Consider the following 14808-nt stretch of genomic DNA (forward strand, 5'->3'; position numbering starts at 1 on the left):
TTTTGACTGGTGTAGACATGATGGACCAGAGACCATTTTTCTGCACTGTAGACCTCTATGGCACCAAGATAGTGATTTGCCCTCTGAATTTTTCCTATTTCTTGGAGAGAAATTTGTAAGGATATCAATGCTCCATACAACTCCAATCATCTTATAATTAGAATACTAGCACAGAAACAAAGGATCCTTTAATTTTTAGAATATATGCAAGGGCCTTCCTACCATTGTCAAGATGACCCCTTTTCTTGATCTATTGAGAGGATTTTTATTCAGAAAGGCAAGGCACGGTATTCCTTTCATATTTTTACAATTGAGGAATGGCCAGGAAACAGTTGAACATAATGTCTGCTGGTGCCAGAATCGTAATGGAGCTGCACAAGTTTTAAAGAATAGAAATATGAAAGAAACTGAATAATATGTTAAATGACAGCATCCAGCTTTGGAATTTGAACAGATGACAGAAACTTCAAATTCTACAGCCCAAGTGGTTGATGTTGAATACATAGCAATGGTGTTGAGAAAGCTACCACTAAAATTGATGCTTGAAGTATGGTAGTCACCCATAATGCAGTCTTGGCACAAGGCAAGTTTATTATGATATGAAGCAAAAACTTGTCATACTATTTGTGCTCCAAGATGGTATTAAATTAAAAATAAAAGAAACACATTCATGGCAGTGAGAAAAAAATACATGTAACTAATAAAACATAAGGTCACAAAAGGTTTCAGCAACAAACACATTATGAAGTTCATAATATCTTGGTAGAATGCACATCTAAAATGTACAAAGTGTCAACACGAGCTGACGGATTACAAAGAAAGCAATTTCATATTGACAGCCATTCCATCAGTTGAATGTTCACTGTGGTAACATATTTAAATCAAAATGGGATTGATGGTGAATGAAGATCTATGAAATCAGGAATAAATCACCTGTACAACACAAGACTGCACTGCCTATGTCATGCCAAAAACACAACCTGTATTTTAAAATTGTAATACATAGTATTACTGATTGAACAATGTAGTCTGCATATTTTATACCAAATAAAAATAAACAAATTTTGCTAATATAAAAACAATGATTTTGCCTATACTGCATTTTATTGACAAATGATCCAACAAAGTATAATTACTCCTTCCTGACGTACAATATTTATTAGGAAAACATAATTTACAGAATATTTTGAACAAATACATTAATTTATGTATTGCCACTTTAAAACTCAGTGTTGCAGGCAGTACACTAGGTACATCCAGTGACTTATACCTGCTAGTATCTGGAAAGTTACAGTGTCCACACCTACACACATGCTCAATAGTCTTTAGTCCAATGCCACAATGTGTAGATGGGCGCTCTCTATGTACAACAGCCTGGAGGTCAGATAATTATACCCATCAGCCAGACTTTAATGCTGCCCCAGAAAGTCGTCGAGAGTTAAGTCATTTATCCAGTCATCATTACTGCTACTGCTCTTCATAATTGACTCAATGAAGTCAGACTCATTCCGAGCTCCACCCAAGGTATTGCTGTTATTGTGTTGAAGAAAGTCAAAGGAAGATACCTCAGTGGTGGGGTTCATACGGTTGAAGGATCCAGATGACTGGCCGGTGGAAGGGTAGCTGGTTGGAGCAAGACCTGGCACAGGATGGGTCTGACTCAAATTGGTAATTCCTTGTGGGACAGACTTCATGCCAGCCATAGCTGCTGAGGATAGCCTGGGTTGATTATGCCTTGGTGATGGACCACTCATGGAGACCAAGCTTTGTCCAGTTTGAGCTGGGTTCAGTTGTTGTAGTGGCCTCATCTGTCCTCCCGGTGCTATCTGGTTTGGTGGTGCAATGGTTTGATGAGAAAATGGTTGCAAGTTTGACCTCATGGTCTGTTTGGAGAACAATGGGCTATTTGAGAATTGTTGCATGCTGCCATCCATTTTGGTCTGATTTTGCATTGCTGGAATCCTTTGCTGTGGCCACAATTGAGAAGCCATGCCTGAAGTGGCCAACGCATTAGAGATTCCTTGGACTGGAATATTGGTTCCTGCCTGGTTTATGGATTGTCTGATGTGTTGGGGAGGTACAGCAGTGTTTGGTACAGACCCAGTAAACCCCGAGATTGCTGTCCTTTGGCGAATTATAGCCTGGCTAGGCACTGCCTGGCTGGTTGATCTCATTCCCAAAGCACTTTGACTTGGCCGGAGAGGCATATTGATGCCAGATGATGGTATGTAGATATTTTGTTGGTTGCTGGGATTACTTGGGTACATTCCCATAGTCCGGTCACTCTGACTGGCCGTCACTGCAGGAACCCCAGGTCCAAGGCTATTCTGAGATGTCACTTGCAAAAGCCCAGTGTTCAGCCTCATACCACAATGAGTGGCAGACGGTGGCGTTGGCAAAGGCTGCCCAGAATTTGTAGGCAAAGATTGTGCCACAGCTATAAAAGAGAAGAGAAAAGGAATTAACGTTATGTTTTTGCACAATCCTTCATTAGGTGATAACTTGAAGATCAAGTAACTGACAAACCTGGGCAATTATAACACCTTTTTGAGAAAGCTACTTGGCAAACATTCTTTTTCCTTGCTGAAATGCATGGAGAGAAAGAAACAAATTTGCATTTATGCAGAGTATTTCACAACCTCAGGATGCCCCAAAGCATTTTACAACCAATGAATTATATCTGAAGTGTAGCCTCTTTTATTTACAGAACTCAAACAATCTGCATGCAAGACGCTCTGACAAACAGTGATAACGGCTGTTTTGTTCAGTAATGTTTATTGAAGGAAACATATTAGCTTGAACACTGAACTAAGGTTGACAACTGATGTTGAAATGTATCAGTTCATTATTTGCAAACACCACTATAGTTAGCAAACAAAATAAAGTTATCAAGTATATTTTCCTGATGTAGTGTCTACAACAAACTCTGCCTGCAGTAGTACTGATTGATGGTAGGTACTACTTCAGGCTGTCATTACAAGATGTGACTTTTGTACTATTTGTTCACAGAATGTGGGCCTTACTGGCAAGGACAGAATTTATTGACTCTAATTGCCCTCAAAAAGTTTTGGTGAGCTCCCTTCTTGAAGCACTGTAGTCAGTCTAGTTTAGGTATGCCCACAATGTTGTTAGATAGAGAGATTGAGTCATTCAAAATGCCATTAGATGATTGTTTATGAAGAAACAATGAGAACAGATATGGGATTAAGGTGGAGAATGGCAAGATGCTCATTTGAGCAGGCATTAAGTCACGATGCCCATTCAAAGAGTCAGTGTAGACAACAGCACACCTCCTTCTGTGCCATAAATCTTCTGACTCTCAGTATGTATAGCATAATAATAAGATCATAAAACATAGAAGTAGATAATTCAGTTCCGGCATTCAATAAGATCATGGCTGATCTAATCCAATTTAACAAACAACCATTTCTAAATAGGAATGATGTTGTCTTAGAGACGTATATGCAGTAGGTGGTATTCCTGTGTATTTGATGCCCTAATCTTTTTATATTGTAAAGATCTTGGACTTGGAATGTACTGTCAAAGAAACCTTGGCGAGCTCTTGCAAAGCATCTTACCCACTGTACACACTGCTGCCACTTTGCACCAGTGGTAAATGTGGATGAACATCTTTATTCTGGATGATATCTAGCTTCTCAAATATTGTTAGAACTGCACAAATCCAGACTACTGTGGAATATTCAATCATACTCGAGTGCTGTGAATTGTACATGGTGAGCAAGAATCGGGGTGGGGGAGCGGGGAAATCAAGAGATGAATTACTAACTGCAAACCTTCCTGCCTCTGATCAGTTCTTGCTTTAATATGGCTAAAAATGCCATAATTCAAATAAGGCATTATGAATTTCCTCTCTTGCAGTTTAATATTAGACTATAGGACCTGTCACTCATCCAGAGTGGCTGTCAGGAAGTCACAATCAGTAGCAAGTGATGAATGTTAGCCCCAGGTTGCTCTTTCTGATACTGTTGTCCAGAATGTTCAAGGATTAATTCAGCGATTCAAGGAGACTCTGAGCCCCACCTTCTCAGGGTTAATTTGGGTGTAAGCAAGAAATGCAGGCCTCACCTGCAATATCTATACCCCAGGAACGAAAAAGTTAGATAAGTCTCCCCAGTACTCACTGAAAGGACTGAGATATGGTGGGTTACAACTTGGATGTGGTATCCAAATAAACCATTCTTCAACATGAGTCCCTGTTAAAGTACTGTTCACAAGGACTTGATGCTATCCACACGTAGCTAGTGACTACAAAACCTGGTAAGGATTTTCTGCCTATGTAAGAAATATAGGGTTGGATGTTTTTGGAGACAGCGGGCTTCCAGTCTTCAGATATCCTGCAGCCTTTCAGTGACAAACCTCACCATGATGTAAAGAGGCAAAATACCAGCCTGATGTCATGACGACAGCCCCAGACATACCGAGCAATTCCCCTGACAACAACAGAATCTCCCATTACCATTACTGTCTCTATCCTTTTAAGTAGGTAAAAACAATGACTGCAGATGCTGGAAAACAGATCCTGGATTAGTGGTGCTAGAAGAGCACAGCAGTTCAGGCAGCATCCAAGGAGCAGTAAAATCGACGTTTCGGGCAAAAGCCCTTCATTTGGAATAATGGCAGAAAGCCTGAAGGGTGGAGAGATAAGCTAGAGGAGAGTGGGCGTGGGGACAATGTAGCATAGAGTACAATAGGTGAGTGGGGGAGGGGATGAAGGTGATAGATCAGGGAGGAGGGTGGAGTGGAGAGGTGGAAGATAGGCAGGTAGGACAAGTCATGGGGACAGTGCTGAGCTGGAAGTTTGGAACTAGGGTGAAGTGGGGGAAGGGAAAATGAGGAAACTGTTGAAGTCCACATTGATGCCCTGGGGTTGAAGTGTTCCGAGGCAGAAGATGAGGCGTTCTTCCTCCAGGCATCTGGTGGTGAGGGAGTGGCGGTGAAGGAGGCCCAAGACTTCCATGTCCTCGGCAGAGTGGGAGGGGGAGTTGAAATGTTGGGTCACAAGGCGGTGTGGTTGATTGGTGCTGGTGTCCCAGATATGTTCCCTAAAGCGCTCTGCTAGGAGACGTCCAGTCTCCCCAATGCAGAGGAGACCGCATCGGGAGCAACGGATACAATAAATGATATTGGTGGATGTGCAGGTAAAACTTTGATGGATGTGGAAGGCTCCTTTAGGGCCTTGGATGGAGGTGAGGGAGGAGGTGTGGGCGCAGGTTTTGCAATTCCTGCGGTGGCAGGGGAAGGTGCCAGGATGAGAGGGTGGGTTGTAGGGGGGCGTGGATCTGACTAGGTAGTCACGGAGGGAACGGTCTTTGCGGAAGGCGGAAAGGGGTGGGGAGGAAAATATATCCCTGGTGGTGGGGTCTTTTTGGAGGTGGCGGAAATGTCAGCGGATGATTTGGTTTATGCGAAGGTTGGTAGGGTGGAAGGTGAGCACCAGGGGCGTTCTGTCCTTGTTACAGTTGGAGGGGTGGGGTCTGAGGGCGGAGGGGCGGGATGTGGACGAGATGTGTTGGAGGGCATCTTTAACCATGTGGGAAGGGAAATTGCGGTCTCTAAAGAAGGAGGCCCTCTGGTGTGTTCTGTGGTGGAACTGGTCCTCCTGGGAGCAGATACGGCGGAGGCGGAGGAATTGGGAATACGGGATAGCATTTTTGCAAGAGATAGGGTGGGAAGAGGTGTAATCCAGGTAGCTGTGGGAGTCGGTGAGTTTGTAAAAAATGTCAGTGTCAAGTCGTCATTAATGGAGATGGAGAGGTCCAGGAAGGGGAGGGAGGTGTCAGCGATGGTCCAGGTAAATTTAAGGTCAGGGTGGAGTGTGTTGGTGAAGTTGATGAATTGCTCAACTTCCTCGCGGGAGCACGAGGTGGCGCCAATGCAGTCATCAATGTAGCGGAGGAAGAGGTGGGGAGTGGTGCTGGTGTAATTACGGAAGATCAACTGTTCTACGTAGCCAACAAAGAGACAGGCATAGCTGGGGCCCATATGTGTGCCCATGGCTACCCCTTTGGTCTGGAGGAAGTGGGAGGATTCGAAGGAGAAATTGTTAAGGTGAGGACCAGTTCGGCCAAACGAATGAGTGTGTTGGTGGAAGGGTACTCTTGGGGACGTCGGGAGAGAAAAAAACGGAGGGCTTGGAGGCCCTGGTCATGGCGGATGGAGGTGTAGAGGGATTGGATATCCATGGTAAAGATGAGGCGTTGGGGGCCGGGGAAACGGAAGTCTTGGAGGAGGTGGAGGGCGTGGGTGGTGTCTCGAACGTATGTGGGGAGTTCCTGGACTAGGGGGGATAGGACAGTGTCGAGGTAGGTAGAAATGAGTTCAGTGGGGCAGGAGCATGCTGAGACAATGGGTCAGCCAGGGTGGTCAGACTTGTGGATCTTGGGAAGGAGGTAGAACTGGGCAGCGCAGGGTTCCCGGGCTATGAAGTTGAAAGCTGTGGGTGGGAGATCTCTTGAGGTGATGAGGTTCTGTATGGTCTGGGAAATGATGGTTTGGTGATGGGGGGGTGGGGTCATGGTCGAGGGGGCGGTAGGAAGAGGTGTCCTCGAGTTGGCGTTTGGCTTCAGCGGTGTAGAGGTCAGTGCGCCAGACTACCACTGCGCCCCCTTTATCTGCTGGCTTGATGGTGAGGTTGGGATTGGAGCAGAGGGAATGGAGGGCTGTGCGTTATGAGGGTGAGAGGTTGGAGTGGGGGAGGGGGTAGACAGGTTGAGGCGGTTAATGTCCCGGTGGCAGTTGCATAATCCAGAATCTCTCCTTTTAATCCTCACAGAGAGCTCAGTCACACATTGTGCCAGAGACTTGGCACTTGCTGCATTCCCCTGAAAAACCACCTCCCTTGGCAGTATCCAAAACAGATAATGTGTTAAAAGGGGGTGATGAACTCAGAGGACTTCTGCCTTTTACTCTGCCTGCTGGTCACCCTTTCTGCCTACAAAGTGTCCAGCTGTCTGCAATAGGGTGGAAGATAAGAGGAATTAAGTGACAGCAGGGATGACAGTGCACAGCAAAAAAGAGGTAATAATGAAACAAGTTCTCAAACTAAAATGCATCAAGTAAGTGAGAAAGAGCAGAATCACCAAAACGTGTGTAAACTGATGGCAGAGCCAAGAAGCTGTCAAGTGCCTAACTGCAAGATGAGGTCTGTTCCTTGGGCTTACAATTTTCTGAGTATGCTCAACATAAGACACCAAAAATAAAGAGGAGAAAGTGAGGACTGCAGATGCTGGAGATCAGAGCTGAAAATGTGTTGCTGGAAAAGCGCAGCAGGTCAGGCAGCATCCAGGGAACAGGAGAATCGACGTTTCGGGCATAAGCCATTCCTGAAGAAGGGCTTATGCCCGAAACGTCGATTCTCCTGTTCCCTGGATGCTGCCTGACCTGCTGCGCTTTTCCAGCAACACATTTTCACCAAAAATAAAGAGATTAGAATACAAATAGAGCAAAATGGCATGTGATCATGATGGTGATTTGATTAAAAATGTTCTACAATCTGCCTTTAGCCACTCAACGAATGGGGGAGAAATGTGAGCACTGAAGTCAATAACATTGGAAAAGATTCAACCAAATAGCTATTTCTTCTGGAAGGACTGGCAAAGACCCTGGGATGGTAAAATGGAAGAAGATCTCCTGCACTTGCATGGCATATACTTCAAGAGAAGGGTGTGTCAACATGATTGAGGAATGGACCAGGGTTTTCTCTGAGAAAGCCAGCTCTTTGGAATACTGAGAGAAATTCTCTTTGGTGGTGACATGGCATTACAAGTGCCAGAAGAGGAGTATGGATCTGGTGAAAACAGGGGTTGGTGGTGGTGGTTGCGGGGGGATTAAAAGGTGAGGAAAGAGGAATTTCTTGTGGTTCCAGAAGAGAGGGAAAGGGTGTCAGTAGGTGTCAGCAGTTTCAAAAAATGCCAGAATGCTGGAACACAGCAAAAGTCCATGGTCTTGTAGGGTGATGAAAGGTGTATAATTGTTCTATACATTTAGATATCAATTTGGAATTTGGATTTCAAATAAAGGCAAGTGGGTATTGACTACTTCAGTCAAGGATTTTCCCGTTAAAAAAAGTCAGAAAGTCCATCATGAACAGTGATTTAAATTCAACATTTTGTCAAAGAAGCATGTGACCGCATTTCCCTGCGGTGTTAATGGAAAGATTGCCATGCTGTTGGGTTGATGACAGGAAAAGCTCACATTTAATTTTGTTTTAAGTTCAATCCAATATCAGCAAGATTTTTTTTTTAAAAAGTTCTGTTCAGAAGATACCAGTGCTGAGTGTAGAAACCACATTAGTTTCTCTCTTAGAAGTATTCTGGGCATTCAGTGTATAAGTCACCTCAGCAGAAGGATATAGTTTGTTAAAACTTTCAAGCCAGGAGAATTTGACGTTATTATAACTGGAATAGTTTAGAAGCTCAGATTTGTGAATTGTTTACATGAGCAGATTTGGAATGGGCTTAGTGAACCGTCTTCACAGTCCACAGCAAAAAAAACTATCACTGATCAGACAAAAAAAGTCAAATAGTTACAATAGGGAGTAATTTCTTTAGAGCTGAGTTTGTGTTAAGGATACTGTTGGAAAATGGTTTGTAATTTTGCTTTTGTGTGTGTGGTGAGATCATCCTAATTATCTACAAGATTTCTTTTAGATTAGATTACTTACAGTGTGGAAACAGGCCCTTCGGCCCAACAAGTCCACACTGACCCGCCGAAGCGCAACCCATCCAGACACATTCCCCTACATTTACCCCTTCACCTAACAGTACGGGCAATTTAGCATGGACAATCCACCTAACCTGCACATTTTTGGACTGTGGGAGCACCTGGAGGAAACCCACGCAGACACGGGGAGAATGTGCAAACTCCACACAGTCAGTTGCCTGAGGCAGGAATTGAACTCGGGTCTCTGGCGTTGTGAGGCAGCAGTGCTAACCACTGTGCCTCCCAAAACATTTAACTAGCTTGTTTTTTTTTTAAAGTCTGTGTTTAGAGCAAGGTTCACTAGGATGATCCCAGTGTGAAGGGATTATTTTATGAGGAAGGGCTAAACAGTTTGGGACACTACTCACTGGAGTTCAGAAGAACGAGAAGTGGTCTCATTGAAACATATGGAATTCTTAAGGGGCTTGACAGAGTAAATGTTGAGAGGATGTTTCCCCCAAATGGGAGAATCCATGACCAGAGGGCATAGTCTCAGAAGAAAGACATGCCAATTTTAAGATGAGGATGCAGAGGCTCTAGAAATCGTGGATGCGTTGGAGATTATTTTCCAGAGTTCGATAGATTCAGGATCAGTTCCTGCGGATTGGAGGGTGGCTAATGGCACTTATTAAGAAAGGAGCGAGAGAGAAAGCAGGAAATTATAAACCAGTTAGTCTGACCTCAGTGGTGGGAAAGATACTGGAGTCAATTATAAAGGATGAAATTACGACACATCTGGATAGCAGTAGCAGGATAGGTCAGAGTCAGCATGGATGTATGAAGGGGAAATCATGCTTGACTAATCTTCTGGAATTTTTTGAGGATGTAACTCTGAAGATGGACGAGGGAGATCCAGTGGATGTAGTGTATCTGGACTTTCAGAAAGCCTTTGATAAAGTCCCACATAGGAGGAACGTGAGCAAAATTAGGGCGCATGGTATAGGGGGCAAAGTACTGATTTGGATTGAAAATTGGTTGGCTGACAGGAAACAAAGAGTAGTGATAAACGGCTCCCTTTCGGAATGGCAGGCAGTGACCAGTGGGGTACCGCAGGGATCAGTGCTGGGACCGCAGCTTTTTACAATATATATTAATGATATAGAAGATGTTATTAATTGTAACATTAGCAAATTTGCTGATGATACAAAGCTGGGTGGCAGGGTGAATTATGAGGAGGATGTTAGGAGATTACAGGGTGACCTGGACAGTTAGGTGAGCGGACAGATGCATGGCAGATGCAGTTTAATGGGGATAAATGTATGGTTCTCCACTTTGGTGGCAAGAACAGGAAGGCAGATTACTACCTAAATGGAGTCAAGTTAGGTAAAGGGGCAGTACAAAGAGATCTGGGTGTTCTTATATACCAGTCAATGAAGGTAAGCATGCAGGTACAGCAGGTAGTGAAGAAGGCTAATAGCATGCTGGCCTTCATAACAAGAGGGATTGAGTATAGAAGCAAAGAGGTTCTTCTGCAGCTTACAGGGCCCTGGTGAGACCGCACCTGGAATACTGTGTGTAGTTCTGGTCTCCAAATTTGAGGAGAGACATTCTGGCTATTGAGGGAGTGCAGCGTAGGTTCACGAGGTCAATTCCTGGAATGGTGGGACTATCTTATGTTGAAAGATTGGAGCGACTGGCCTTGTATACCCTTGAGTTTAGAAGACTGAGAGGGGATCTGATTGAGACATATAAGATTATTAAAGGATTGGACACTCTGGAGGCAGGAAACATGTTTCCGCTGATGGGTGAGTCCCGAACCAGACGACATAGCTTAAAAATAAGGGGTAGGCCATTTAGGACAGAGATGAGGAGAAACTTCTTCACCCAGAGAATGGTGGGTGTGTGGAATGCTCTGCCCCAGAAGACAGTGGAGGCCCAGTCTCTGGATTCGTTTAAGAAAGAGTTGGATAAAGCTCTCAAGGATAGTGGAATCAAAGGTTACGGAGATAAGGCAGGAACAGGATACTGATTGAGGATGATCAGCCATGATCATAATGAATGGTGGTGCAGGTTCGAAGGGCAGAATGGCCTACTCCTGCACCCATTGTCTATTGTCAGTGGAATGTCTTCTCTGAGAGGATTGAGTGTTTTGGAACTCCTTGCCACAGGAAGCTGTGGGGTAGCATTGTTGTGTTTGTTTAAACCATAGAATCCCTACAGTTCGGAAACTTGCCATTCTGCCCATCGAGAACCTTTGACCTTCTGAAGAGCATCCTATTCAGACTCAGTGTCTCACCCTATCCTCGTAACCCCATAATACCATGATTAATCCACCGAACCTGTACAAGCCTGGACACTATGAGACAATTTTGCATGGCTAATCCACCTAGCCTGCGGAAGTTTGGGAGGAAATCAGAGTACCTGGACGAAACCCATGCAGACATGGGGAGAATGTGCAAACTCCTCACAAACAGTTACCCAAGGCTGGAATTAAACCCAAGTCCCTGGCACTGTAAGGCAGCAGTGCTAGCAACTGAGCCATTGTGCCGCCTGGTAAGTTTGAGATTCTTGATCAGCAGGAGAATCAAGAGTTACAGGGAAAGGCAGGAAAGTGGATTTGAAGAATGTTATTTCAGTCATGAGCCTGGTGAATGGAGGAGCAGTCTCAAGGGCTGAACAACCTCCTATTTCTAAGCTCCTATTTCTTACAGTCTTATAGCATAATAAATGCCTGATGTTAAAGAAAATCTTTACCTTTGTCTGCATACACCTCAGTGATTAGCCAATGAATTAACTTAATAAACAAAAATAAACATATGATCTATCAAGTCAGGTTTCATTGCAATTTCTCTTATCCAATAGTATCATCTGCTAAGATCACAACAGGTGAGGGCTCTTCACCAGGGTTTAAATTGAGTTTAAGAGAGATTGATATCTCTTAAAGAAATGGATAGCTGGAGGTTTTGGACGTAAAGAGAGGTGTTGTGGTGTTCTCTACATTGATAACTTGGCTGTGGCTCAGCAAAATCTCAGAATAACATTTACACTATGAGGACAAACTGATCAGTTATAAAGAGCCATTTGTGCATAAGCTTAGATAATAGTGTATTTGCCATTGCAAAAGTGCTTTATTTAGACCCCACTGTGGCACAAGAACAAGTAGCAACTACAAAGTGAAAATAAGGGGCTATGCTGGACTTTCCTATGCCTAAAATGAAACATAAAATTCATGAGCATAAATGGAATTCATTGAAAATTTGTTCCATGCTTCAAACCTACAGTGAGCTTCTTCGACAAATGCATTGAGAAAGGGCAAGAAATTTGAATGGGCAAGAGCACTTCTGAGACCAAGAAAGACATGCTGAAACATCACTGGTTTTAGCAGTAGTGAATTACAAAGAAATCATTCAAATTGGCTGTTGATGCTGGCAACATTGAAGTGGGAGACATTTTCACGACAAGGAGATTAAATGGGGATTGAATGGCTATTTTCCATGGAAACCGAACATCTACTGTTTGAAGGTGGAGAAAGAGACATGGTCTTAAATTGGATCTATATCATATTGCAATTTATTTATCTCCAACTACTCTGAAAAAAACTGTTACATGTACATTTAATTTTTTTTGTGAGGTGGGGGGTTGTGGAATTTAGGATATGAATTTACATTTGTTTCAATTGGAGTTTTAACACTCTAGCTGGAGGAAGGCCGCAGAAAGAGGTCTGTTCCCACAGCCTGAAAACCCACCAAAGCTGAGGGACTCCTAAAATTCTGCCCCAAGAACTGATTTCAGCAAATAGCTAAACATGTCATTAGCCAAGTACTCAAAAATTGCTCCACTTGCCCAGTTATGTTGTCTGTTCCTGATTTGGGATATCAAAGATAATAATGGCAACTATGAACGCTCGAAGTAGATGATGTACTTGTTGCATGAGAAGGGGCAAGTGGCAGCCGTGATGTTTGCTGCTCTTACAGGGTTTAATTTCTGTTTTGGATTTATCGTCTGTGTAGGACTTACGAGGTAAAACTTCAAATACTCATGTGCATGAGTTTTTTCCCCGGTCAACACTTATCACTCAATGTACACCAAATAATAAAAAGAGTTGATCTGGTCATCACCAGATTACTATTTGAGAGAGTTTGTTGTGTAGAATTTGGCCACATTTCTATATTACAATAGTGGCCATCCAGGTCCATCGAGACTTTATTGCCTATAAAGAGCTTGGCACTTCCTGTAGTGCATTTTCTACAAAAACAAATTGCTGGAAAAACACAGCAGGTCTGAGAGCATCTGTGGAAAGAAAGCAAAGTTAATGTTTCGGATCCAGTTATCCTACTTCAGAACTGTATTTTTCCAGTATTTTCTGTTTCTCTGCAACCCCAGTGCTTTGGGGTTTTTTTGCATTACATATAGTGCAGGTTTTTGTCTTTACAGACATACTGGCATTTTAAATTTAAATTTCATAACCTAGTGAAAGCATGAAATATTCCCCAAACAGGCAAAGCTCCTTTAGCTTGATCCAACAAAATCAAAACTTCAGAAAAGCACCTGTCACACCGACAGCATTTCCACAAGGTCTCAGGGTCTCTGAGCCTATCTTTCAAATCAATACCAGGTAATTCCCAATATATGGCAGTGTGTGCACTTTGGATCTGTGGTTCCCCCTGAACATCTTTGGGGCAAACCAGAATGATTACAGTTTAATTTCAATGGGACAATGAGTTTGTTTGGCATCAGGAGTTTACATGACCACAATCATGAATTTTACCCCCACCTTTCTAACCTATGTCTTCGCCACCGGCTGCTTGCTGCGGCTCGGTGTTGATATGCAACTTTTCAGAGTGTAGACTTTCTAGAACTTGGACAGGAAAACAAGTGGCATTGTTGGGTGCTGTATGAAGGGAGGGGCATACACTGCAAGAAATTAAAAATGAATATCAGGGAAATGGGAGATTTTTCTGGTCAGGTGGGGAATGGGTCACTTTAAATCTTGACTATACCATCAGGCAGACTAGTCCAGTTTAAAGAGCTCTGTTTCCCTCTGAATTAACCAGCATACCAGGGATGAATGCTGAATAAAGTACTCACTGATATCCTCACTTTTAAAAAAAAACTGTGCAGCTCAATACTGATCTTACCTTGGAACTGATTTAATTGCTGAACTCCAAATGCACTTCTCTGCTCTTTATATTCAGGGGACACTCTGATCATGTGGCCATTTATTTGATCGTGTTGTCTTTGCTTCTCCTGAAAAACAAATGGAAGGTGTAATGTCCCTTCAAGTACATCCTAAAACTGCAGACAAATGAAACAGAAGGCAAAACTTCAGTTAAATAAGAACTAACCTTGCCACCTTAACCTGGATATTTCAGCCCCTCACAAGTTAGGCACTTAAATTTTCACATACTGGCTCTTTCCTGAGTATTTCATTCCGAGCACATGTATGCGCACAGAAGACAAGGACAGTAAAAGCATAAAAACAACAACACTCAATACAAATGTCTCTGCTGCCATATATTGTAATGTAATATTGCACACAATCGCTTCCCTTGTAACTTAGTCACAAAAAAAAGTCACCAAAAATAATCCATGTAATGTCAGCTGAGCTCAATTGCAGCAATTTCCCCCTCGAGCCAGAAATGTGCCTCCAACTCCAGGAATTGAGTACATAATATCGAGGGCAACAAGGCAATGTAGGGTGACTGGCTAACTCAGTTGGCTAGCTGGCTAGTGTATGGTCCCAAATAATGCCATCATTATGGGTTCAATTCTGCTTCTGACTGTGGTTAACTTGGGATATGTCTCTTTGCCCCTGTTACTGTGAAAGCAAGACAATGGCATGACTGACTAAAGAAACAGTTAAATGAAAAAGTTCAGTCAGCAAGGGACCTGATTTCAGTCAGAGCACTGAACTTCTATGGAAAAATGGAGCTTCAATACAGTACTGAGCAAGTCCTGACTGATTGAGTCATGTTCTACACGTAACATGTGTTATACCAACTTAGAGTCTTGGGAAGGCAGCGGTGGGTTCCCAATAGACAAAACTTCAGTAACAGCAGAAAGGGCCAGAGGTTTTTTTTGTTTATTTAAATAGTTTAGAACAGCACAGGGGGAATAATTCTGGAACTATACTTGGAACTGTCAGAA

At 43.2% G+C, this 14808-nt stretch overlaps 1 protein-coding gene across 3 annotated transcripts in view; it reads right to left on the minus strand.

Annotated features, from left to right (window-relative positions):
* Positions 1-568: 568 nt before the first annotated feature.
* LOC122557414 (mastermind-like protein 2) overlaps positions 569-14808 on the minus strand; it is a 495777-nt gene continuing 481537 nt past the window's right edge. For all 3 annotated transcript variants that reach the window (XM_087991876.1, XM_087991875.1, XM_087991877.1), the window contains exons 4-5: positions 13800-13908; positions 569-2437 (exon numbers count right to left, since the gene is read on the minus strand). In XM_087991876.1, coding sequence (XP_087848002.1) covers positions 1410-2437; positions 13800-13908 — 1137 coding nt within the window. In that variant the 3' untranslated portion in view covers positions 569-1409. The remainder of the gene's footprint in view (positions 2438-13799; positions 13909-14808) is intronic.

The sequence above is a fragment of the Chiloscyllium plagiosum genome, unplaced genomic scaffold, assembly GCF_037043375.1.
Source record: "Chiloscyllium plagiosum isolate Xiang-an unplaced genomic scaffold, Cpla_swu_hap1 HiC_scaffold_11, whole genome shotgun sequence".
Classification (NCBI taxonomy): Eukaryota; Metazoa; Chordata; class Chondrichthyes; order Orectolobiformes; family Hemiscylliidae; genus Chiloscyllium; species Chiloscyllium plagiosum.